Source organism: Pelobates fuscus, chromosome 9 (genome assembly GCF_036172605.1).
Source record: "Pelobates fuscus isolate aPelFus1 chromosome 9, aPelFus1.pri, whole genome shotgun sequence".
NCBI classification, from domain to species: Eukaryota; Metazoa; Chordata; class Amphibia; order Anura; family Pelobatidae; genus Pelobates; species Pelobates fuscus.
This window is the reverse complement of record NC_086325.1, coordinates 7989407-8016007: the sequence shown is the minus strand read 5'-3', so window position 1 is coordinate 8016007 and position 26601 is coordinate 7989407. Positions and strand designations below refer to the sequence as shown.

Below are 26601 nucleotides of genomic sequence, written 5' to 3'. Positions count from 1 at the left end.
ACTCCTCCTGACCCTCCACCTGAACAGGGCGCGGAGGGGCGATTGTGGAGGAGAATCTGTTACAGATTAGAGGTTTCAGCAATGACACGTGAAAGGAGTTCGGGATGCGTAAAGTAGCTGGGAGAGCTAGACGATACGCCACTGGGTTAATTCGAGTCAAGATCCTGTAGGGACCAATATAACGAGGAGCGAATTTCATGGAAGGAACTTTAAGGCGAATATTCCTAGTACTCAACCAAACTCTATCGCCTGGAACAAAATTCGGAGCCGCCCTTCTACGTTTGTCAGCATGTTTCTTAACCAGCATAGAATTGTGTAGAAGAATCTGTCGAGTCTGATCCCACAACTTCCTCAAATTGGCCACATGGACATCAACCGACGGCACTCCTTGGGAAGGAGAAACCGAGGGAAGAATAGATGGATGAAAGCCATAGTTCATGAAGAAGGGGCTTGAATGTGTAGAGTCACAAACGAGATTGTTGTGCGCAAACTCCGCCCAAGGAATCAAACCGACCCAATCGTCCTGGTGTTCGGAAACAAAACAACGTAAGTATTGCTCAATCTTCTGGTTGGTTCGTTCGGCAGCTCCGTTAGACTGAGGATGATAGGCGGACGAAAAATTCAATTTGATGCCTAATTGAGAACAGAATGATCTCCAAAAACGTGAAACAAATTGGGAGCCTCTATCAGAAGTGATCTCCGAAGGAATCCCATGCAAGCGAAAAATCTCTTTAGCAAAGATCTCCGCCAATTCAGGAGAAGTCGGGAGTTTAGGCAAAGGTACGAAATGTGCCATCTTGGTAAACCTATCGACTACGGTGAGGATAACAGTGTGCCTTTTAGAAACAGGCAAATCCACAATAAAGTCCATTGCCACACAGGACCAAGGTTTGTCAGGAATTTCCAGAGGTTGTAGAAGGCCACAAGGAAGCGAATGCGGTAGATTAGTTTTAGTGCAGACCTCACAAACTCCGATAAAATCCTTAATATCCTTCCGTAACGAAGGCCACCAGAAATTCTTGGAGATCAAAGAATACGTCTTGCGAACACCCGGATGACCAGCCACCTTACTCTCGTGAAGACACTGTAAGAGCTCCAATTGGAGTTCAGGAGGAACGAAATGTCTGGAAGCCGGAGTCAGTCTAGGTGCCAGATGCTGCAAGCTCCTTATCTGATCAAGTAGCGGAGAATGGACTTTGAGAGTAGTGTTAGCGATAATGTTACACTTGGGTACTATAGAGGACAAAACCGGCTCAGATACGGCAGCAGGTTCATATTGGCGAGACAAGGCATCGGCTTTAGAATTCTTAGAACCTGGCCTATATGTGAGTACGTAGTTGAAGTGAGTGAGGAATATGGACCAACGAGCCTGTCTAGATGATAGTCGTTTAGCCTCTCCAATATAGGATAAGTTTTTATGATCTGTCAAAATAGTAACAGGATGCAAAGTACCCTCCAATAAATGTCTCCACTCCTTTAAGGCCATTATAACTGCTAGTAGTTCCCTGTCACCAATGTCATATCTGCTTTCAGTACCCGACAATTTTTTGGAAAAGTATCCACAAGGATGTAATGGTTTATCTACACCCAACCTTTGGGACAGAATGGCACCTATACCTGTCTCAGAAGCGTCAACTTCGAGTAGGAAAGGTAGTGTAGTATCAGGGTGAACTAAAATTGGTGCGGAAGCAAACAGCTCCTTGAGTGTCTTAAAAGCCAGAAGTGCTTCAGTAGACCAATTCTTAGTATCAGCCCCTTGTTTGGTCATATTGGTGATGGGAGCAATGATAGAGGAGTACCCCTTAATGAAACGTCTGTAGTAATTGGAGAAACCAATAAATCTCTGGATAGCCTTGAGACCCTTAGGTAAAGGCCAATCTAATATGGATTGGAGCTTCTCCGGATCCATTTCAAACCCCTCCCCAGAAATTACATAACCAAGAAAGGTAGTTTGGGATTGGTCAAAGCTGCATTTCTCTAATTTGCAGTATAAGCCATGCTGAAGAAGTTTGCGTAAAACCCTTCTGACTTCTCCGTGGTGAGTTTCAATATCCCTGGAATGTATAAGTATATCATCAAGGTATACAATCACACAGTCATCTTGAAACTCCCTAAGAACCTCATTAATAAGGTCCTGAAATACCGCCGGGGCATTGCAGAGACCAAAAGGCATTACAGTATACTCATAGTGCCCATATCGAGTATTGAATGCAGTTTTCCACTCGTCTCCGTCGTGAATTCTCACCAAATTATAAGCACCTCTAAGGTCTAACTTAGTGAAAATCTTAGAACTTTTTAATCGATCAAAAAGCTCGGTGATCAAGGGAATCGGATATACATTTCTAATGGTTATCTTGTTAAGACCTCGGTAGTCAATGCAGGGTCTTAAAGAACCATCCTTCTTTTTAACAAAAAAAAATCCAGCCCCAGCAGGAGAGGAGGATCTTCTAATGAACCCCTTGTCTAGGTTTTCACGAATATACTCCTCTAGAACTAAGTTTTCATTCGTAGACAAAGGGTATACATGACCCCTGGGGGGCATAGTACCAGAAAGTAAATTAATCTTGCAATCAAAAGGCCTATGTGGTGGTAAGGTATCAGCCTTTCCTTTGTCAAATACTGCCTTTAAATCTTGATACAAGGACGGTATCTGTACTTTGGTAGAGTCGGTAGCGTTATTAAGTGCGTTGACACTACAAAGAGGTGACACTTTCTTTAAACAATTCTCTTGACAATCCTGACCCCACGAAACTATTTCCCCTGATCTCCAATCTATAACGGGGTTATGTCTCTTAAGCCAGGAGTATCCCAGGACTATGGGAACAGAAGGAGATGAAATGAGTAGTAGGGATATTTCCTCCTTGTGTAGAATACCAGTAGTTAAGTTAAGAGGTGTGGTCTCCCGGAAAATCACAGGCTCAACTAAAGGTCTACCATCAATGGCCTCAACAGCCAAGGGTGTCTTCCTTAACTGGGATGGGATAGTGTGTTTGGTGAGAAACTCTTGGTCGATAAAACTCTCAGCAGCGCCGGAGTCTATCAATGCCATAGTCTCTAAAGTTCCCTTTTCCCAAGTTAAAGAGACCGGTAATAGGAGTCTATGTTCTTTGTAGTTATGAGTAGAGGACAAAATCGAAACACCCAAGGTCTGTCCTCTAGAGAAACTTAGGTGCGAGCGTTTCCCGGACGACTGGGACAGCTCAAACGTACATGACCTCTGACTCCACAATACATACACAGTCCCTCCCTTCTCCTGTACTGTCTTTCCTCCTCTGACAGACGAGTAAGGCCTAACTGCATAGGTTCTGAAACCTGTGGAGTCTGGGTTTCAGAAATTTGAAATGATGGTGCTAGTCTAAAGGAAGATTTACCGGTTCTATCTCGAGTATTCTGCCTCTCCCTTAGACGTTCGTCAATACGAGAGATAAAGGAAATTAAGTCTTCCAGGTTCTCGGGAAGCTCTCTTGTCGCTACCTCATCAAGTATTACATCGGATAATCCATTTAAAAATACGTCTATATAGGCCTGTTCATTCCATTTTACCTCTGCCGCCAAAGACCTGAACTCTAGTGCGTAATCCACAAGTGTTTGGTTGTCTTGTCTAAGGCGCAACAGTAATCTGGCTGCATTGACCCTCCTGCCAGGAGGATCAAAAGTTCTTTTAAAAGCAGCTACAAAGGCATTATAGTTATAGACTAATGGATTATCATTCTCCCACAACGGATTAGCCCATCTCAGAGCTTTCTCAATGAGTAAGGTAATAATAAATCCCACTTTTGCCCTATCAGTAGGGTAGGAACGGGGCTGTAGCTCGAAATGGATACTGATCTGGTTCAAAAACCCACGACACCTCTCAGGAGAACCAGCATAACGTACAGGTGGGGTAACTCGGGAAGAAGCACCTACAGTAGCTACCTCTAGCCCTGAACCCACAGAAGAAGCAGACGTATTACGCATCTCCTCAGGTGGATTAATAGGACGTGATAGCAGCGCCTGTAGTGCTAGAGCCATCTGATCCATCCTATGATCCATGGCGTCAAACCTAGGATCAGGAGAACCAAGCTGACAATTTGTACCTGCAGGATCCATGGCCCTGTCGTAATGTCAGGATCGGGTCAGGGATCCAACACGCAGAGTACAAAGAGTAGCAGATACGTATACCGGTCCTTAGAATGGCCGGACTTAACGTAGAACTACGATAGAATGGTCAGAGACAAGCCGAGATCGAGGGAACGAGAAGACAGGTAAGCGAGAGACAAGCCGGGTCAAGGATAACAGAAAGACAGGAGAGTAAATACCAAAGCCGGGTCAGAACCAAAAGGCAAGAGAATAACAAAGCACTGTGTGACTAGGCAGACTAGAACCACGACAGGGCAATGAGTAAATGAGAGAGCCACTGTTAAGTATCCTGGTTAGGGAGAGAAGACACGCCTCCAGCGAGTCCTGATTCGTCTCCCGAGATTTGAGTGACAGGACGTTCCGGGTTGGCGTCGTGACGTCGACCTCCGGTCCTCCTGCTATAAAAGGAAGTGACTCCCTCGCGGCCGGCGTTAGCAAGACCGAGTGAACCGCGAGGGGCCGAGGAGACATGCCGTCCGGACGGATAAACTTCTAAGTCTCTACCTCTCTCAGAGGTAGAGGCTTCAGGTACCCTGACAGAAACGTAGCAGAGCTGGAGGTGAGAGTGGAGTGTGGCTCTTTAGAAGAGCAAGAGACAGACTTGGGTAAGTATAGATAAGTTACTCTGGGAGTCCATAAGCATTTCTGAACAGATGTTTTTTTTGAGGGACTTCTTAAACAATTGAAGACTAGGGGAGAGTCTGATGGAGTTAGGCAGGCTGTTTCAAAGGAAGCCCATGAGAAGTCCTGTTAGCGCGAGTTAGCAGTAAAGGTGCGAGCAGCGGACAGGAGAAGGTCACCAGCAGAGCGGAGAGACAGAGAAGGGGCATACCTATGAATCAGGTGAGAAATCTACGAGGGGCTAGAGTTGGTTAGAGCTTTATAGGTAAGGGTTAGTATTTTGAATTGACACCTATATAATACAGGAAGCCAGTGAAAGGATCGACAGAGGGGTGAGGTATGGGAGGAACGACGGGTGAGAAAGATCAGCCTGGCGGCAGTATTCATTACCAATTGTAGGGGGGCAGTTGGGCTTTTGGGGAGACCAACTAGGAGAGAATTACAGTAATCCTTGCGAGAGATTACCAGAGCATGAACCAGCTTCTTGGCAACATCTTGCGTGGGAAAGGGGCGGATAAATGCGAATTTTTTAAGGTGGAATCGACAGGTTTTAGCAAAATACTGGATATGTGGGGCAAAGGTGAGGCCAGGATCAAAGATAACACAATGACAATGAGCTTGCAAGGATGGACTGATGCAAGCACCATCAACTTGCAGGGAGAGCGAAGGAGGAGGATCAGCATTATGAGGGGGAAAAATAAGGAGCTCAGTTTTAGAGAGATTGAGTTTCAGAAAGCGGGAGGACATCCAGTCAGAAATAGAAGAAAGGCAAGCAGTGACATGTTGCAGGAACGCGGGGGAGAGATCCGGGGATGAGAGATATATCTGGGTGTCGTCGGCATACAGATGGTAGCGGAATCCAAAGGAGTTCATGAGTTTGCCAAGAGAGTCAGTATAAAGAGAGAACAGAAGGGGATCAAGAACAGAGCCTTGGGGAACTCCAACCAAGACAGGGCGAGAGGAGGAGGTGTCATTGCAAAAGGAGACACTGAACGAACGTTGGGAGAGATAAGAGGAAAACCACGAGAGGACAGAGCCACAGAGACTGAGGAATTAAATAGTTTGGAGGAGGAGGAGGACATGATCAACAGTGTCAAAGACCGCAGAGAGGTCAAGAAGAATTAGTATGGGGCAGTGGCTCTTGGATTTAGCTGCGATTAGGTCGTTAGTAACTTTAATAAGAGCAGTCTCCGCAGAGTGGAGGGGGCGGAAGCCAGATTGAAGAGTAATGAGAAGGGAGTTGGAATTTAGGAAGCGAGTCATACCAGTAAAGAGAAGTATTTGTAGAAGTTTTGAGGAAAAAGGGAGCAGGGATATGGGACGATAGTTGGAAGGGGAAGACGGGTCTAGGGATGGCTCTTTTTGGGATGGGTACGACAGTAGCATGCTTAAAGGGACACTATAGTCACCAGAACAACTACAGCTTATTTATTTTGTTCTGGTGAGTGGAATCATTACCTTCAGGCTTTTTGCTGTAAACACCGTCTTTTCAGAGAAAATTCAGTGTTTACATTACAGCCTAGTGATAACTTCACTGGCCACTCCTCAGATGGCTGTTAGAGATCCTTCCTGGGTCATGGCTGCCTAAAATGCCTCCAAACATCCAGTGTCTCCTCCCTCTGCATGCAGACACTGAACTTTCCTCATAGAGATTCATTGATTCAATTCATCTCTATGAGGAGATGCTGATTGGCCAGGGCTGTGTTTGAATCATGCTGGCTCTGCCCCTGATCTGCCTCCTTGAATGTCTCAGCCAATCCTATGGGGAAGCATTGTGATTGGATCAGGCTAACACTTCTGATGATGTCAGCAGACTGCTGTTTTTTCTGAGTCTAACAGCATGCAGAGTTACAGCTTCAAGCTTGAAAACAGTAAAATTTTTACTATATTTATGGAGGCATGAGGGCCCCAGGGGGGGCTAGATGGTGGTTTTAACACTATAGGGTCAGGAATACATATTTGTGTTCCTGACCCTATAGTGATCCTTTAAGGGGAGAAGGGACAAAACCAGATGAAAGAGCAGTTTAGGATGTGTGTTAAGGGTAGTTCAAGACAATGGGAGAGAGATCTGATAAGGTGGGAAGGTACTGGTTCAAGCAGACAGGTAATGGGACGAGAGGAGAGGAAAAGAAAAGCCACCTCCTGTTCGGTAGCTGGGGAGAAGGCCTGTAAGGTAGGGAAGGTACGGTCCATGTGTGGTTCCGAGAGGGAGGAGCAAAGGGGGGAGAATTCTTTCCTTAACTGTTCAATCTTGTTGGTAAAGTAGCAAATCTGCTGAAAGCTCAGTTTGAAGGGTGGCTTGAGGTGGGCGAACGAGAGAGATGAAGGTATTAAAGAGACAACTGGGATTGCGTGAGCATGAGCTAACAAGAGAGAACACGTAGGATTGTTTAGCAAGGGTGAGGGCTGTGCTATATGAACACAAAATGAATTTATAATGGAGGAAGTCTGACAAGGTGCGGGCCTTCCTCCAGCAGCGATCAGCTGAACGGGAGCCTCTCTGCAGGTAGCGGGTCGATTTAGTGTGCGATCTGAGATGTTGAAAGTCAGTCGATACAGCCATTTTATCATGTTTGAATAGGATAAATGTTAAAACTGAAATCAGGCAACAGAATATTAACAAATATAACGTGCAATCCAGGATAATACGGGAAAGAACAAAAAGTTATATAAAAATGGAGTTTGTGTAAACAATGGAATAAATTGGGATTGTACATAGAAGTAAGCTATACACAGCGTCAGGCAGGGAAATTAATTACCTTCTTGTGATAAAGTAAATGGATTTACAAGGTATAAATGACTGCTTAGCTGTAACTACACCGGTTTATACTCCAAACACGGATTTACTGTAAACTAAATATGGAATTGCCCAGTTCAGCCCAGGATAGTCGAATTGGAATCTGGAATTTTGTAAATCAGCTGTCATACTGCTGGGTTATTTTAACCTAAATCCCTTCTATTCATTTCTCTAGTCAATAAACCCCGATGTAATGGACGTGTTCCACTTTAAATGTGTTCGTGTTCTGTATTTGTAGTGGAGGAGTACATACCTTCAGGGGGCTCAGACATGGGTGGACTCAAGCAATACATGTGATACCCTCGATCGCAGTCATCGCAGAAGAGAAGCTGGTCCTGGGACAGACAAGTGAAGCAGAAAGAGAGATATTAGGAAAACTGCGCCCGTAATTACGCCCACGCATCAGCATATCGCTTACAAACGCCTGTCTGGAACTACAGATTGAGGAGGTTTCTGTTAGTGCCTTGAAAAACAGCTTGCGTTTTTTTTAGCTATTTAAATTTGTACTTATGTTTAACCCCTCAAAAATTAGAGCAATACTCAATGCACATTTTGTCAGACAAAGGGTCAAACTCATGTTATAGAATTCTCCTCCTCACGGTGTATGAAGACTGTCTAAAAGCTGCATTGGGTCGTGACGTCTCTAATTAGTCTAGAAGGTGTAAAAGCAGGTTATGGGGAACATTTGCTATTTTTTCTTTTTTAATTCTTTATTTTTGAGCTGCACGGAACACAATGGCATAACATTTAGGCTTACGCAGAAGCCGATCTCATCACAAATATGGTATACGTCCAAGGTAGTTACAGAAAGAAAGAATATCAGTTAAGACAAGCCTATGACTGCGTAGTTATAAAGTGATATGCGTAGTAAGGCGATTCTCTTCTGCGCAGTGTGTGCCATTTTGTAACATTTGCTATTTTTGGTGGACACAATGTGCTACATGAAACACTCTTGCTTTTCAATCCTGACTTGCTCTCTCAGTATATGGTATCCGAGGGATGAAACACTCACATCATTTTCAGAAGTTCCGCAGAGGATACAGGATTTGCATTCAATGCACTGCCAGCGATAGGTCCTTACAGCGGCTGTCATATTCACAGTAAACTGTAAGCAGGACGGGTGACCTGCGGAGAGAGATCATTATAGTGACAAGTGTAAAAACATGGAACCGATTAAAAATTTTACAGGAACCAACTCCAACTGTATTCCTAGCACTATAGAACCCTCTGCCCTCTGTTGTTCAAGCAAACAACAGCTAATGTTACTTCCTGGTTTTGTTAGCTTATTTGCACTGAACTCAACAGGCAGCAATTGCCCAGAGCTCCTGCCTTGCAAAGACTTCTAATTGAGCTGCACTGGGAAGTCTGTGATTGGACAGTCACAGAAAGTCTGGGCGGGGTTAGAAGGGGAGGGCTTGTAATGGCTGCAGACAAGAGATCTACATCTTTTGCGAACTGTTTTTAAATATACCCCAATGGAAACATGCATTATTAAATGCATTCAAGTTTGGGCAGTGGAGGATCCCTTTAACCCCGCAATGAAAGCATTGCAGTTTCTCTAAAACGGCAGAGTGAACGGGCCCATCGGATGGCCCATGCTCTTAGAGCCACCAGATGCACTTGTGCCATAAGGAGCCTGGTTGTGCGCTGTGGCGCTTTAAACAGCGCAACCAAGTCCCTTTCACTTCCTCCCAGCTCAAACAGACAGAGCTGAGCGGGAAGGGGGAGCCAGACCAGGAGAAGAACAAGCCCCTAACACCCATCAGCCCAAGCCAGCAGAAGCCACCCTCCTGCCCCCAGAAGGTAGAAAGCTAAGGGGAAGCTAGAATTGTGAGTTGTATGTGTGTTTTGAGTGTCTGCTTCTGTATATATGTAATGTATGTATCTGTGTCAGTGTGTGTATCTGTATGTCTGTATCTGTGAGTGTGCCATTGCTTGTGTCTGTATCTGTATGTGTGTCAGTATGTTTGTCGTGTTGCATTTGTGTCAGTTTGTGTATTGCATGTGTGGCAGTGTATGTATCTGTGTGTCTGTACATATACATGTTTGTCAGTGTGTGTATCTGCATGCGCGACAGCGTTTGTAACTGTGTGTCTGTACATCTGTATGTGTGTCAGTGCAAATGTGTCTATGTATCCACGTCAGCGTTTCTATCTATATCCAGTGATATATAGAATGAACAAAAAAACTTAATACATGGGACTGTCCCTTTAACCCATTAAACATGTCGCTGACATTAGGTCACTTTGCTCCTACATGGGACTGTCTCTGTAACCCATTAAACATGTCGCTGTCATTAGGTCACTTTGCTCCTACATGGGACTGTCCCTTTAACCCATTAAACATGTCGCTGTCATTAGGTCACTTTGCTCCTACATGGGACTGTCCCTTTAACCCATTAAACATGTCACTGTCATTAGGTCACTTTGTTCCTACATGGGACTGTCCCTTTAACCGATTAAACATGTCGCTGTCATTAGGTCACTTTGCTCCTACATGGGACTGTCCCTTTAACCCATTAAACATGTCACTGTCATTAGGTCACTTTGATCCTACATGGGACTGTCCCTTTAACCCATTAAACATGTCACTGTCATTAGGTCACTTTGCCCCTACATGGGACTGTCCCTTTAACCCATTAAACATGTCACTGTCATTAGGTCACTTTGCTCCTACATGGGACTGTCCCTTTAACCCATTAAACATGTCGCTGACATTAGGTCACTTTGCTCCTACATGGGACTGTCCCTTTAACCCATTAAACATGTCGCTGACATTAGGTCACTTTGCTCCTACATGGGACTGTCTCTGTAACCCATTAAACATGTCGCTGACATTAGGTCACTTTGCTCCTACATGGGACTGTCCCTTTAACCCATTAAACATGTCACTGTCATTAGGTCACTTTGCTCCTACATGGGACTGTCCCTTTAACCCATTAAACATGTCACTGTCATTAGGTCACTTTGTTCCTACATGGGACTGTCCCTTTAACCCATTAAACATGTCACTGTCATTAGGTCACTTTGCTCCTACATGGGACTGTCCCTTTAACCCATTAAACATGTCACTGTCATTAGGTCACTTTGCTCCTACATGGGACTGTCTCTTTAACCCATTAAACATGTCACTGTCATTAGGTCACTTTGTTCCTACATGGGACTGTCCCTTTAACCCATTAAACATGTCGCTGTCTTTAGGTCACTTTGCTCCTACATGGGACTGTACCTTTAACCCATTAAACATGTCGCTGTCATTAGGTCACTTTGCTCCTACATGGGACTGTCCCTTTAACCCATTAAACATGTCGCTGTCATTAGGTCACTTTGCTCCTACATGGGACTGTCCCTTTAACCCATTAAACATGTCGCTGTCATTAGGTCACTTTGTTCCTACATGGGACTGTCCCTTTAACCCATTAAACATGTCGCTGTCTTTAGGTCACTTTGTTCCTACATGGGACTGTCCCTTTAACCCATTAAACATGTCGCTGTCATTAGGTCACTTTGCTCCTACGTGGGACTGTCCCTTTAACCCATTAAACATGTCACTGTCATTAGGTCACTGTGCTCCTACATGGGACTGTCCCTTTAACCCATTAAACATGTCGCTGCCATTAGGTCACTTTGTTCCTACATGGGACTGTCCCTTTAACCCATTAAACATGTCACTGTCATTAAGTCACTTTGCTTCTACATGGGACTGTCTCTTTAACCCATTAAACATGTCACTGTCATTAGGTCACTTTGCTCCTACATGGGACTGTCCCTTTAACCCATTAAACATGTCACTGCCATTAGGTCACTTTGCTCCTACATGGGGCTGTCCGTTTAACCCATTAAACATGTCACCGTCATTAGGTCACTTTGTTCCTACATGGGACTGTCCCTTTAACCCATTAAACATGTCACTGTCATTAGGTCACTTTGCCCCTGACCTCTTAACCCATTAGACATTGCATTATGCTGAAGATCAGGACGTGGTGCATTAAGGTTGCTAGATTTTGTTAATAAGTCGAAGACAATTCCATCTGGTGAGCTCATTTGAATATAATTATGCTAATTTGCATATAAACGGGTTCCCATTAGCATGTAAATTAAACAACATGCTACATTTGTAGATTTGGTAGAAGACAAAAATCTATTTTTACTGAATAAAACTCCGCCTGTAAATCTGTCACTGGGGCGAATCATTCAGGCGTTATCACTGAGGAAGTCATAATCTGAATCGCAGCGCAATCACACAATAGAACGCTAACGCAGTATGTTATTTATTACCAGGAATTGGGGGAACTGACAGCTGACAAGGCATGTCCATCACAAAGTCAATGTCTACTTTGCCCCTTTAATTTACCAGAGCGACCGCAGTCTGCACATGAGATAAGGTCCTCCGGACACCCCGTCTTCTTGGCACCTCCTAGACAGAAATCGCAATAACCGTTGGCAATAACGGAGCCGTCTGGAGCTTTCTTAACTGGAAGACAGTAAATAGAGTGTGTGCTTTGTGGTACAGGTGAGGGTGGGGAATCCACTGCACTCTGACTGGAGGGAGACCTTGAAATCAGACAGTTTGAGCTACCGCCCTACAACTATACTGAACTCAGGGACTCCAGTCAGAGAGGACCTGACACTACCATCAAAATATACGTTAAATAAAACCTGCTACACTTCACTTTAACAGATTACATTCAAGTTAATCACAAGACTCCATTGTAAATATTCATTTTAAGGAGCCATATTAGATTTTAGGGACATTTTAACAAGTATATCAACCTGATATCTCCGTTTGTGCTGTCTGCAAAACTCTAATGGCATAATTTGGAAACCGTAGGAAACAGGCCATAAACACAGAGAGGGAATAATGAAATAATAACACAATATAAAAGGGTGAATGCAAAGTAAATTCAACGTTCTGCCTCCATGTGTCCGACTGCTGGAGAATGGCCAGTGATCCTCTGGGGTGGAGCCTTATATCTGTGGGAGGAGCCAATATATAGGCATTATTTTTATACTGCCTCTAGTAGTCACTTGGGGTATAGCTCACCAGTACAAAGCAAGGGGATAAACCATTTCGGGGAGACGATTCACTGTGACATTGTGTTGGAATAAACCATTTCTAGGATAGAGGTCCCAAAGAAAGTTTTTGGAATAAACCATATTTAGTACAGGGATTCACTGGAAAGAGTACTGGAACCAACCATTTCCAAGAAAGAGGTACTGTTAAAGATTACTGGAACAAACTATTTCTAGGAGAGGGGTACTGTTAAAGACTACTGGAACCAACCATTTCCAGGAGAGGGGTACTGTTAAAGGCTACTGTAACCAAACAATTCCAGGAGAGGGGTACTGTTAAAGATTACTGGAACAAACTATTTCTAGGAGAGGGGTACTGTTAAAGATTACTGGAATCAACCATTGCTAGGAGAGGGGTACTGTTAAAGACTACTGGAACCAACCATTGCTAGTAGAGGGGTACTGTTAAAGACTATTGGAACCAACCATTTCTAGGAGAGGGGTACTGTTAAAGACTATTGGAACCAAACATTACTAGTAGAGGGGTACTGTTAAAGACTATTGGAACAAAACATTACTAGGAGAGGGGTACTGTTAAAGACTACTAGAACCAACCATTTCTAGGAGAGGGGTATTGTTAAAGATTACTGGAACCAACCATTTCTAGGAGAGGGGTATTGTTAAAGATTACTGGAACCAACCATTTCTAGGAGAGGGGTATTGTTAAAGATTACTGGAACCAACCATTGCTAGGAGAGGGGTACTGTTAAAGACTACTGGAACCAACCATTTCTAGGAGAGGGGTATTGTTAAAGATTACTGGAACCAACCATTACTAGGAGAGGGATACTGTTAAAGACTACTGGAACCAACCATTTTTAGGAGAGGGGTACTGTTAACCCCTTAAGGACACAACAGGAGGTGTTAAAGACTACTGGAACCAACCACTGCTAGGAGAGGGGTACTTTTAAAAAACTACTGCAACCAACCATTTCCAGGAGAGGGGTACTGTTAAAGACTACTGCAACCAACCATTTCCAGGAGAGGGGTACTGTTAAAGACTACTGGAACCAACCATTTCCAGGAGAGGGGTACTGTTGAAGACTACTGAAACCAACCATTTCCAGGAGAGGGGTACTGTTGAAGACTACTGGAACCAACCATTTCCAGGAGAGGGGTACTGTTGAAGACTACTGGAACCAACCATTTCCAGGAGAGGGGTACTGTTAAAGTCTTATGGAATCACTGCTATTAGTGGTATATTTATAGAGGCTACTGGAACAAACCATTTCTAGTAAAGGGATAATGTGAGAGTTTTCCAGTAGATGGCTCCCGTAGATTTTCCTGCATTAAACCATGTCTAGCAGAGGGGGGCTGAGAGAGTCTTCTAAACGAAATCGGAGTAAATAAACTGAAACACTGCAGGGCCATAGCAGAGGACATTACAGGAATGTATAATGGGACAAGCTATTTCCTAAAAAGAAATCATCTGAACGATTACCCTCATCACTATTTCTAGCAGACGTTTTGTGACAGTTTACACAGGCACTCCGAATTCAAGCTTGAAAAAAACCTTTACGGTCGAAACGTTGCGTTGCATTTCGTTAGAAAAAAACTGCCTGCGGCTTGAATTCGGAGTGTCTGTGAGTCTTTCTTCTTTGCATATTATTCTGGGATTGCTGGTCCTGATCCGGAGCACCCGTGGCCGCTGGGAATGAGTGCGGTTCCCACAATCTACTCAGTTTACTGGAACAAACCACTTCTATTGGAGGAGTTCTATGGAAATGTATTGGAACAAACCACTTCTATTGGAGGAGTTCTATGGAAGTGTATTGGAACAAACCACTTCTATTGGAGGAGTTCTATGGAAGTGTATGGGAACAAACCACTTCTACTGGAGGGGTTCTATGGAAGTGCATGGGAACAAACCACTTCTATTGGAGGAGTTCTATGGAAATGTATTGGAACAAACCACTTCTATTGGAGGAGTTCTATGGAAGTGTATTGGAACAAACCACTTCTATTGGAGGAGTTCTATGGAAGTGTATGGGAACAAACCACTTCTACTGGAGGGGTTCTATGGAAGTGCATGGGAACAAACCACTTCTATTGGAGGAGTTCTATGGAAATGTATTGGAACAAACCACTTCTATTGGAGGAGTTCTATGGAAGTGCATGGGAACAAACCACTTCTATTGGAGGAGTTCTATGGAAGTGCATGGGAACAAACCACTTCTATTGGAGGAGTTCTATGGAAGTGCATGGGAACAAACCACTTCTATTGGAGGAGTTCTATGGAAGTGCATGGGAACAAACCACTTCTATTGGAGGAGTTCTATGGAAATGTATTGGAACAAACCACTTCTATTGGTGGAGTTCTATGGAAATGTATTGGAACAAACCACTTCTATTGGAGGAGTTCTATGGAAATGTATTGGAACAAACCACTTCTATTGGAGGAGTTCTATGGAAGTGTATTGGAACAAACCACTTCTATTGGAGGAGTTCTATGGAAGTGTATGGGAACAAACCACTTCTACTGGAGGGGTTCTATGGAAGTGCATGGGAACAAACCACTTCTATTGGAGGAGTTCTATGGAAATGTATTGGAACAAACCACTTCTATTGGAGGAGTTCTATGGAAGTGCATGGGAACAAACCACTTCTATTGGAGGAGTTCTATGGAAGTGCATGGGAACAAACCACTTCTATTGGAGGAGTTCTATGGAAGTGCATGGGAACAAACCACTTCTATTGGAGGAGTTCTATGGAAGTGCATGGGAACAAACCACTTCTATTGGAGGAGTTCTATGGAAATGTATTGGAACAAACCACTTCTATTGGTGGAGTTCTATGGAAATGTATTGGAACAAACCACTTCTATTGGAGGAGTTCTATGGAAATGTATTGGAACAAACCACTTCTATTGGTGGAGTTCTATGGAAATGTATTGGAACAAACCACTTCTATTGGAGGAGTTCTATGGAAATGTATTGGAACAAACCACTTCTATTGGAGGAGTTCTATGGAAATGTATTGGAACAAACCACTTCTATTAGAGGAGTTCTATGGAAGTGTATGGGAACAAACCACTTCTATTGGAGGAGTTCTATGGAAGTGCATGGGAACAAACCACTTCTATTGGAGGAGTTCTATGGAAATGTATTGGAACAAACCACTTCTATTGGAGGAGTTCTATGGAAGTGTATGGGAACAAACCACTTCTATTGGAGGAGTTCTATGGAAGTGCATGGGAACAAACCACTTCTATTGGAGGAGTTCTATGGAAATGTATTGGAACAAACCACTTCTATTGAGGAGTTCTATGGAAATGTATTGGAACAAACCACTTCTATTGGAGGAGTTCTATGGAAGTGTATGGGAACAAACCACTTCTATTGGAGGAGTTCTATGGAAGTGTATGGGAACAAACCACTTCTACTGGAGGGGTTCTATGGAAGTGCATGGGAACAAACCACTTCTATTGGAGGAGTTCTATGGAAGTGCATGGGAACAAACCACTTCTATTGGAGGAGTTCTATGGAAGTGCATGGGAACAAACCACTTCTATTGGAGGAGTTCTATGGAAGTGCATGGGAACAAACCACTTCTATTGGAGGAGTTCTATGGAAGTGCATGGGAACAAACCACTTCTATTGGAGGAGTTCTATGGAAGTGCATGGGAACAAACCACTTCTATTGGAGGAGTTCTATGGAAATGTATTGGAACAAACCACTTCTATTGGTGGAGTTCTATGGAAATGTATTGGAACAAACCACTTCTATTGGAGGAGTTCTATGGAAATGTATTGGAACAAACCACTTCTATTGGAGGAGTTCTATGGAAGTGTATTGGAACAAACCACTTCTATTGGAGGAGTTCTATGGAAGTGTATGGGAACAAACCACTTCTACTGGAGGGGTTCTATGGAAGTGCATGGGAACAAACCACTTCTATTGGAGGAGTTCTATGGAAATGTATTGGAACAAACCACTTCTATTGGAGGAGTTCTATGGAAGTGCATGGGAACAAACCACTTCTATTGGAGGAGTTCTATGGAAGTGCATGGGAACAAACCACTTCTATTGGAGGAGTTCTATGGAAGTGCATGGGAACAAACCACTTCTATTGGAGGAGTTCTATGGAAGTGCATGGGAACAAACCACTTCTATTGGAGGAGTTCTATGGAAATGTATTGGAACAAACCACTTCTATTGGTGGAGTTCTATGGAAATGTATTGGAACAAACCACTTCTATTGGAGGAGTTCTATGGAAATGTATTGGAACAAACCACTTCTATTGGTGGAGTTCTATGGAAATGTATTGGAACAAACCACTTCTATTGGAGGAGTTCTATGGAAATGTATTGGAACAAACCACTTCTATTGGAGGAGTTCTATGGAAATGTATTGGAACAAACCACTTCTATTAGAGGAGTTCTATGGAAGTGTATGGGAACAAACCACTTCTATTGGAGGAGTTCTATGGAAGTGCATGGGAACAAACCACTTCTATTGGAGGAGTTCTATGGAAATGTATTGGAACAAACCACTTCTATTGGAGGAGTTCTATGGAAGTGTATGGGAACAAACCACTTCTATTGGAGGAGTTCTATGGAAGTGTATGGGAACAAACCACTTCTATTGGAGGAGTTCTATGGAAATGTATTGGAACAAACCACTTCTATTGGAGGAGTTCTATGGAAACGTATTGGAACAAACCACTTCTATTGGAGGAGTTCTATGGAAATGTATTGGAACAAACCACTTCTATTGGAGGAGTTCTATGGAAATGTATTGGAACAAACCACTTCTATTGGAGGAGTTCTATGGAAATGTATTGGAACAAACCACTTCTATTGGAGGAGTTCTATGGAAGTGTATGGAAACAAACCACTTCTATTGGAGGAGTTCTATGGAAGTGTATGGGAACAAACCACTTCTATTGGAGGAGTTCTATGGAAATGTATTGGAACAAACCACTTCTATTGGAGGAGTTCTATGGAAATGTATTGGAACAAACCACTTCTATTGGAGGAGTTCTATGGAAATGTATTGGAACAAACCACTTCTATTGGAGGAGTTCTATGGAAGTGCATGGGAACAAACCACTTCTATTGGAGGAGTTCTATGGAAGTGCATGGGAACAAACCACTTCTATTGGAGGAGTTCTATGGAAGTGCATGGGAACAAACCACTTCTATTGGAGGAGTTCTATGGAAGTGCATGGGAACAAACCACTTCTATTGGAGGAGTTCTATGGAAATGTATTGGAACAAACCACTTCTATTGGTGGAGTTCTATGGAAATGTATTGGAACAAACCACTTCTATTGGAGGAGTTCTATGGAAATGTATTGGAACAAACCACTTCTATTGGTGGAGTTCTATGGAAATGTATTGGAACAAACCACTTCTATTGGAGGAGTTCTATGGAAATGTATTGGAACAAACCACTTCTATTGGAGGAGTTCTATGGAAATGTATTGGAACAAACCACTTCTATTAGAGGAGTTCTATGGAAGTGTATGGGAACAAACCACTTCTATTGGAGGAGTTCTATGGAAGTGCATGGGAACAAACCACTTCTATTGGAGGAGTTCTATGGAAATGTATTGGAACAAACCACTTCTATTGGAGGAGTTCTATGGAAGTGTATGGGAACAAACCACTTCTATTGGAGGAGTTCTATGGAAGTGTATGGGAACAAACCACTTCTATTGGAGGAGTTCTATGGAAATGTATTGGAACAAACCACTTCTATTGGAGGAGTTCTATGGAAACGTATTGGAACAAACCACTTCTATTGGAGGAGTTCTATGGAAATGTATTGGAACAAACCACTTCTATTGGAGGAGTTCTATGGAAATGTATTGGAACAAACCACTTCTATTGGAGGAGTTCTATGGAAATGTATTGGAACAAACCACTTCTATTGGAGGAGTTCTATGGAAGTGTATGGAAACAAACCACTTCTATTGGAGGAGTTCTATGGAAGTGTATGGGAACAAACCACTTCTATTGGAGGAGTTCTATGGAAATGTATTGGAACAAACCACTTCTATTGGAGGAGTTCTATGGAAATGTATTGGAACAAACCACTTCTATTGGAGGAGTTCTATGGAAATGTATTGGAACAAACCACTTCTATTGGAGGAGTTCTATGGAAGTGCATGGGAACAAACCACTTCTATTGGAGGAGTTCTATGGAAGTGCATGGGAACAAACCACTTCTATTGGAGGAGTTCTATGGAAGTGCATGGGAACAAACCACTTCTATTGGAGGAGTTCTATGGAAGTGCATGGGAACAAACCACTTCTATTGGAGGAGTTCTATGGAAATGTATTGGAACAAACCACTTCTATTGGTGGAGTTCTATGGAAATGTATTGGAACAAACCACTTCTATTGGAGGAGTTCTATGGAAATGTATTGGAACAAACCACTTCTATTGGTGGAGTTCTATGGAAATGTATTGGAACAAACCACTTCTATTGGAGGAGTTCTATGGAAATGTATTGGAACAAACCACTTCTATTGGAGGAGTTCTATGGAAATGTATTGGAACAAACCACTTCTATTAGAGGAGTTCTATGGAAGTGTATGGGAACAAACCACTTCTATTGGAGGAGTTCTATGGAAGTGCATGGGAACAAACCACTTCTATTGGAGGAGTTCTATGGAAATGTATTGGAACAAACCACTTCTATTGGAGGAGTTCTATGGAAGTGTATGGGAACAAACCACTTCTATTGGAGGAGTTCTATGGAAGTGTATGGGAACAAACCACTTCTATTGGAGGAGTTCTATGGAAATGTATTGGAACAAACCACTTCTATTGGAGGAGTTCTATGGAAATGTATTGGAACAAACCACTTCTATTGGAGGAGTTCTATGGAAATGTATTGGAACAAACCACTTCTATTGGAGGAGTTCTATGGAAATGTATTGGAACAAACCACTTCTATTGGAGGAGTTCTATGGAAATGTATTGGAACAAACCACTTCTATTGGAGGAGTTCTATGGAAGTGTATGGAAACAAACCACTTCTATTGGAGGAGTTCTATGGAAGTGTATGGGAACAAACCACTTCTATTGGAGGAGTTCTATGGAAATGTATTGGAACAAACCACTTCTATTGGAGGAGTTCTATGGAAATGTATTGGAACAAACCACTTCTATTGGAGGAGTTCTATGGAAATGTATTGGAACAAACCACTTCTATTGGAGGGGTTCTATGGAAGTGTATGGGAACAAACCACTTCGATTGGAGGAGTTCTATGGAAGTGTATGGGAACAAACCACTTCTATTGGAGGAGTTCTATGGAAGTGTATGGGAACAGACTATTTCTAGTTGATTGGTCCTCTAAATGTGTATTGGAACAAACCATTTCTAGCTGAGGGTCCGAAATTAGTCTAATGGAACAAACCATTTTCAGTAGAGGGGTTCTGAAAAAAATGCATGTTTGGCCCTCCAGGACAGAGTATAACTCCCTTGGTCCCTGGGGATAAATCAGGGATCACGGAGTAGTGTGTTCATAAATGGAAAACCATGTATGTAGGGCCACAACATCTATTATAGAGGAAAAGCATAAAAAATACATGTATAACGGCATGGCTGGTAGAGGGATATAATGTATATGTATGTAAAGGAATGACTGGTAGATGGTTATACTGAATATATATGTAAAGGAATGACTGGTAGATGGTTATACTGAATATATATGTAAAGGAATGACTGGTAGAGGGTTATACTGAATATATATGTAAAGGAATGACTGGTAGATGGTTATACTGAATATATATGTAAAGGAATGACTGGTAGATGGTTATACTGAATATATATGTAAAGGAATGACTGGTAGATGGTTATACTGAATATATATGTAAAGGAATGTCTGGTAGAGGGATATAATTAATATATATGTAAAGGCATGGCTAGTAGAGGGATATAATTAATATATATGTAAAGGAATGTCTGGTAGAAGGATATAATTAATATATATGTAAATGAATGTCTGGTAGAGGGATATAATTAATATATATGTAAAGGAATGTCTGGTAGAGGGATATAATTAATATATATGTAAAGGAATGTCTGGTAGAGGGATATAATTAATATATATGTAAATGAATGTCTGGTAGAGGGATATAATTAATATATATGTAAAGGCATGGCTGGTAGAGGGATATAATTAATATATATGTAAAGGAATGGCTGGTGGAGGGATATAATGAATATATGTGTAAAGGAATGACTGGTAGAGGGATATAATTAATATATATGTAAAGGAATGTCCGGTAGAGATATGTAATTACGTAATATATATGTAAAGGAATGTAGAGGGATTTAGATAGACTGGGGGCACTGGGCACTCAAATGGCAGATTAAATTTAATGTTGAAAAATGCAAAGTTATGCACTTCGGCGTAAAGAATACACAAGCAACGTATACCCTTAATGGAAGCGAATTAGGGATAACAACACACGAAAAGGACTTGGGAATTGTTATAGACAACAAACTATGCAACAATGTGCAATGTTAATCAGCAGTGGCCAAGGCCAGTAAGGTATTGTCATGCATGAAAAAGGGCATTCATTCTCGGGACGAGAATATCATTTTGCCTCTTTATAAATCACTGGTAAGACCACATATTGAATATGCTGTGCAATTTTGGGCACCTGTTCTAAAGAAGGATATTATAGCACTAGAAAAAGTGCAGAGGCGGGCTTCAAAATGAATAAAAGGAATCGAACATATCAGCTATGAAGAAAGATTAACAAATTTAAACCTATTTAGTTTAGAAAAATGTTGCCTGAGAGGGGATATGATAACATTATACAAATATATTCGGGGCCAATACAAACCATTGTGTGGAAATCTATTCACAAACCGGACTTTACATGGGACACGATGTCATGCGTTTAGACTGGAAGAAAGAAGATTTCGTCTAAGGCAAAGGAAAGGTTTTTTTTACTGTAAGAACAATCAGGATGTGGAATTCTCTGCCTGAAGAAGTGGTGTTATCAGAGTCCATACAGATGTTCAAACAGCTACTAGATGCATACTTGCAAAAACAGAATATTCAAGGACATAATCTTTCAATGTAGGGTAATAACTGCTTGACCCAAGGATAAATCTGACTGTCAGAGTGGGGTCAAGAAGGAATTTTTTTTCCTAGCTTGTTGCAAAATTGGAAGTGCTTTAAACTGGGTTTTTTTGCCTTCTTTTGAATCAACAGCAAAAAAACAAATGTGAGGAAGGCTGAACTTGATGGACGCAAGTCTCTTTTCAGCTATGTAACTATGTAATGTTTGGTAGAGGGAGATATAATGCATATATGTGTAAAGGAATGACAGGTAGAGGAATATAATGAATGTACATGTAAAGGAATGTCTGGTAGAGGGATATAATTAATATATATGTAAAGGCATGGCTGGTAGAGGGATATAATGAATATATGTTAAGGAATGTCTGGTAGAGAGATATAATGAATGTATGTGTAAAGGAATGTCTGGTAGAGAGATATAATGAATATATATGTAAAGGAATGTCTGGTAGAGAGATATAATGAATATATGTTAAGGAATGTCTGGTAGAGGGATATAATGAATGTATATGTAAAGGAATGTCTGGTAGAGGGATATAATGAATATATGAGTAAAGGAATGTCTGGTAGAGAGATATAATGAATATATGTTAAGGAATGTCTGGTAGAGGGATATAATGAATGTATATGTAAAGGAATGTCTGGTAGAGGGATATAATGAATATATGAGTAAAGGAATGTCTGGTAGAGGGATATAATGAATGTATATGTAAAGGAATGTCTGGTAGAGGGATATAATGAATATATGAGTAAAGGAATGTCTGGTAGAGGGATATAATGAATGTATATGTAAAGGAATGTCTGGTAGAGGGATATAATGAATATATATGTAAAGGAATGTCTGGTAGAGGGATATAATGAATATATGTTAAGGAATGTCTGGTAGAGGGATATAATTAATATATGTGTGAATGAATGGTGTGTGTGTGTGGGGGGGGGGGGGGGGGGGGGGGGGGAATAAGCAATTTCCTTTGTGAATTCTATCTCACAGAGGATAAAGAAACACGAGACCCCCACCTGTGTGCCTGGGCTGCATTTCGGGGATCCAGTTGAGCTCTTTGTAGAAGTCTGTGGGAGAGAAACATCACACAGGGTCAGGAATTCTGCAGCTTAATACTGAGCCAAAAAGGGTTAAATTCAAAAAGTACCAGTATTTTAGGAAAGGGAGGGCTGCTATCACCCAAACTGATAACCTATCCCTGTCACGCCTCTGTTTCCATGGCAACTGTCTGTATCCGAGAAACCACCAAAAAAAAGATGCAGTGCAGGCTTACTATATCTGGGTCTGATTTATAGTTTCAATTAGAGAGGAAGAGGCATAGACATGGGGGAAGGGCGATATATACACATGGACTGCGCAGTACAGAGACAGGGCCTAACGCACTGCGTTATACAGAGACAGGGCCTTACGCACTGCGTTATACTGGGACAGGGCCTAACGCACTGTGTTATACAGAGACAGGGCCTAACACACTGCGTTATACAGAGACGGGGCCTAACGCACTGCGTTATACAGAGACTGGGCCTAACGCACTGCGTTATACAGAGACAGAGCCTAACGCACTGCGTTATACAGAGACAGGGCCTAACGCACTGCGTTATACAGAGACAGGGCCTAACGCACTACGTTATACAGAGACAGGGCCTAACGCACTGCGTTGTACAGAGACAGGGCCTAACGCACTGCGTTATACAGAAACAGGGCCTAACGCACTGCATTATACAGAGAAAGGGCCTAACGCACTGCGTTATACAGAGACAGGGCCTAACGCACTGCGTTATACAGAGACAGGGCCTAACGCACTGCGTTATACAGAGACATGGCCTAACGCACTGCGTTATACTGGGACGGGGCCTAACGCACTGTGTTATACAGAGACAGGGCCTAAAACACTGCGTTATACAGAGACGGGGCCTAACGCACTGCGTTATACAGAAACAGGGCCTAACGCACTGCGTTATACAGAGACAGGGCCTAACGCACTGCGTTATACAGAGACAGGGCCTAACGCACTGCGTTATACAGAGTCAGGGCCTAACGCACTGCGTTATACAGAAACAGGGCCTGATGCACTGCATTATACAGAGAAAGGGCCTAACGCACTGCGTTATACAGAGACGGGGCCTAACGTACTGCGTTATACAGAGACGGGGTCTAATGCACTGCATTATACAGAGACTGGGCCTAACGCACTGCGTTATATAGAGACAGGGCCTAACGCACTGCGTTATACAGAGACGGGGCCTAACGCACTGCGTTATACAGAGACGGGGCCTAACGCACTGCGTTATACAGAGACGGGGCCTAACGCACTGCGTTATACAGAGACGGGGCCTAACGCACTGCGTTATACAGAGACAGGGCCTAACGCACTGAGTTATACAGAGACAGGGCCCAACGCACTGCGTTATACAGAGACAGGGCCCAACGCACTGCGTTATACAGAGACAGGGCCTAACGCACTGCGTTATACAGAGACAGGGCCTAACGCACTGAGTTATACAGAGACAGGGCCCAACGCACTGCATTATACAGAGACAGGGCCCAACGCACTGCATTATACAGAGACAGGGCCAATCGCACTGGATTATGAAGAGAAAGGGCCTAACGCACTGCGTTATACAGAGACGGGGCCTAACGCACTGCGTTATACAGAGACGGGGCCTAACGCACTGCGTTATACAGAGACAGGGCCTAACGCACTGCGTTATACAGAGACAGGGCCTAACGCACTGCGTTATACAGAGACAGGGCCCAACGCACTGCATTATACAGAGACAGGGCCCAACGCACTGCATTATACAGAGACAGGGCCAATCGCACTGGATTATGAAGAGAAAGGGCCTAACGCACTGCGTTATACAGAGACGGGGCCTAACGCACTGCGTTATACAGAGACGGGGCCTAACGCACTGCGTTATACAGAGACAGGGCCTAACGCACTGCGTTATACAGAGACAGGGCCTAACGCACTGCGTTATACAGAGACAGGGCCTAACGCACTGCGTTATACAGAGACAGGGCCTAACGCACTGCGTTATACAGAGACAGGGCCTAACGCACTGCGTTATACAGAGACAGGGCCTAACGCACTGCGTTATACAGAGACAGGGCCTAACGCACTGCGTTATACAGAGACAGGGCCTAACGCACTGCGTTATACAGAGACAGTGCCTAACGCACTGCGTTATACAGAGACAGGGCCTAACGCACTGCGTTATACAGAGACAGGGCCTAACGCACTGTGTTATACAGAGACAGGGCCTAACGCACTGGGTTATACAGGGACAGGGCCTAACACACTCCTAATATTCTGCGTTTTACAGAGACAGGGCCTTATACACTGCGTTATACAGTACCTGGGTCTAATATAATGCATCATATAGAAACTGGGTGAGTTACAAACTATTAGTTAAATAGAGACAGGAAATTAAAAAAAAACTAAACTGCATTATATAAAAGAATGCGTAATACATTGTATTTTACAGAGACAGAGCATTATAAAAATCAACGAACACAGAGCTTATTATAGTTCACATAATGCAGGCCCTGAGTCTGTCCTATGCAGTGTATTTACAATGACATTGGCCTATGGGAATAGGCAATGATATGCACACCGGGACATAGTATTATATACAGACACCTCTTCCCTCTACTAATATACAAGAACTACCACACACCTCTCACCTCCTCCTAATACAGACATCAGGACACGTACCTCTCACCTCCTCCTAATACAGACATCAGGACACGTACCTCTCACCTCCTCCTAATACACAAACATCAGGAAACCTACCTCTCACCTCCTCCTAATACACAGACATTAGGACACCTACCTCTCACCTCCTCCTAATACACAGACAGCAGGACACCTACCTCTCACCTCCTCCTAATACACAAACATCAGGACACCTACCTCCTCCTAATATACAGACATCAGGACACCTACCTCTCACCTCCTCCTAATACACAGACATCAGGACACCTACCTCTCACCTCCTCCTAATACACAGACATTAGGACACCTACCTCCCGCCTCCTTCTACTACACAGACATCAGGACACCTACCTCCCGCCTCCTTCTACTACACAGACATCAGGACATGTACCTCTTGCCCGTCCAAAGTGTACCCACTGACCCTTTAATACAGACCCACAGACACTTCTTACTCTTTATAAAAAGAAACTAATAACTCTTGCATCCCATGTAATACTCACGTTTATGGTTATTTTTCCTATGGAATGGTATAAGATATCTCTCTGCATTCTCTTCCCCTTCTTCCTCAGCCAGGTGGGTGTGTGTATAATGGTAACTCAGTCCAGGACGGTTCTTATAGCGCTTCCCACATACTATAGAAGAGCATAAAGTATATACTATAGTACGCTGTAACCCTGGGAGGGACTGACCATTAAACATGTCACTGTCATTAGTACACTGTGACCCTGGGAGGGAGTGATCATTAAACATGTCACTGTCATTAGTACACTGTGACCCTGGGAGGGACTGATCATTAAACATGTCACTGTCATTAGTACACTGTGACCCTGGGAGGGAGTGACCATTAAACATGTCACTGTCATTAGTACACTGTGACCCTGGGAGGGACTGACCATTAAACATGTCACTGTCATTAGTACACTGTGACCCTGGGAGGGACTGACCATTAAACATGTCACTGTCATTAGTACACTGTGACCCTGGGAGGGACTGACCATTAAACATGTCACTGTCATTAGTAAACTGTGACCCTGGGAGGGACTGACCATTAAACATGTCACTGTCATTAGTACACTGTGACCCTGGGAGGGACTGACCATTAAACATGTCACTGTCATTAGTACACTGTGACCCTGGGAGGGACTGACCATTAAACATGTTACTGTCATTAGTACACTGTGACCCTGAGAGGGACTGACCATTAAACATGTCACTGTCATTA

At 43.0% G+C, this 26601-nt stretch overlaps 1 protein-coding gene across 2 annotated transcripts in view; it reads right to left on the bottom strand.

The window, feature by feature from the left end:
- The window catches only part of DPF1 (double PHD fingers 1), a 100975-nt gene that overhangs the window by 10176 nt on the left and 64198 nt on the right, over positions 1–26601 (bottom strand). For both annotated transcript variants that reach the window (XM_063431065.1, XM_063431066.1), the window contains exons 7-11: positions 25880–26011; positions 22678–22728; positions 11891–12010; positions 8550–8662; positions 7791–7872 (exon numbers count right to left, since the gene is read on the bottom strand). In XM_063431065.1, coding sequence (XP_063287135.1) covers positions 7791–7872; positions 8550–8662; positions 11891–12010; positions 22678–22728; positions 25880–26011 — 498 coding nt within the window. The remainder of the gene's footprint in view (positions 1–7790; positions 7873–8549; positions 8663–11890; positions 12011–22677; positions 22729–25879; positions 26012–26601) is intronic.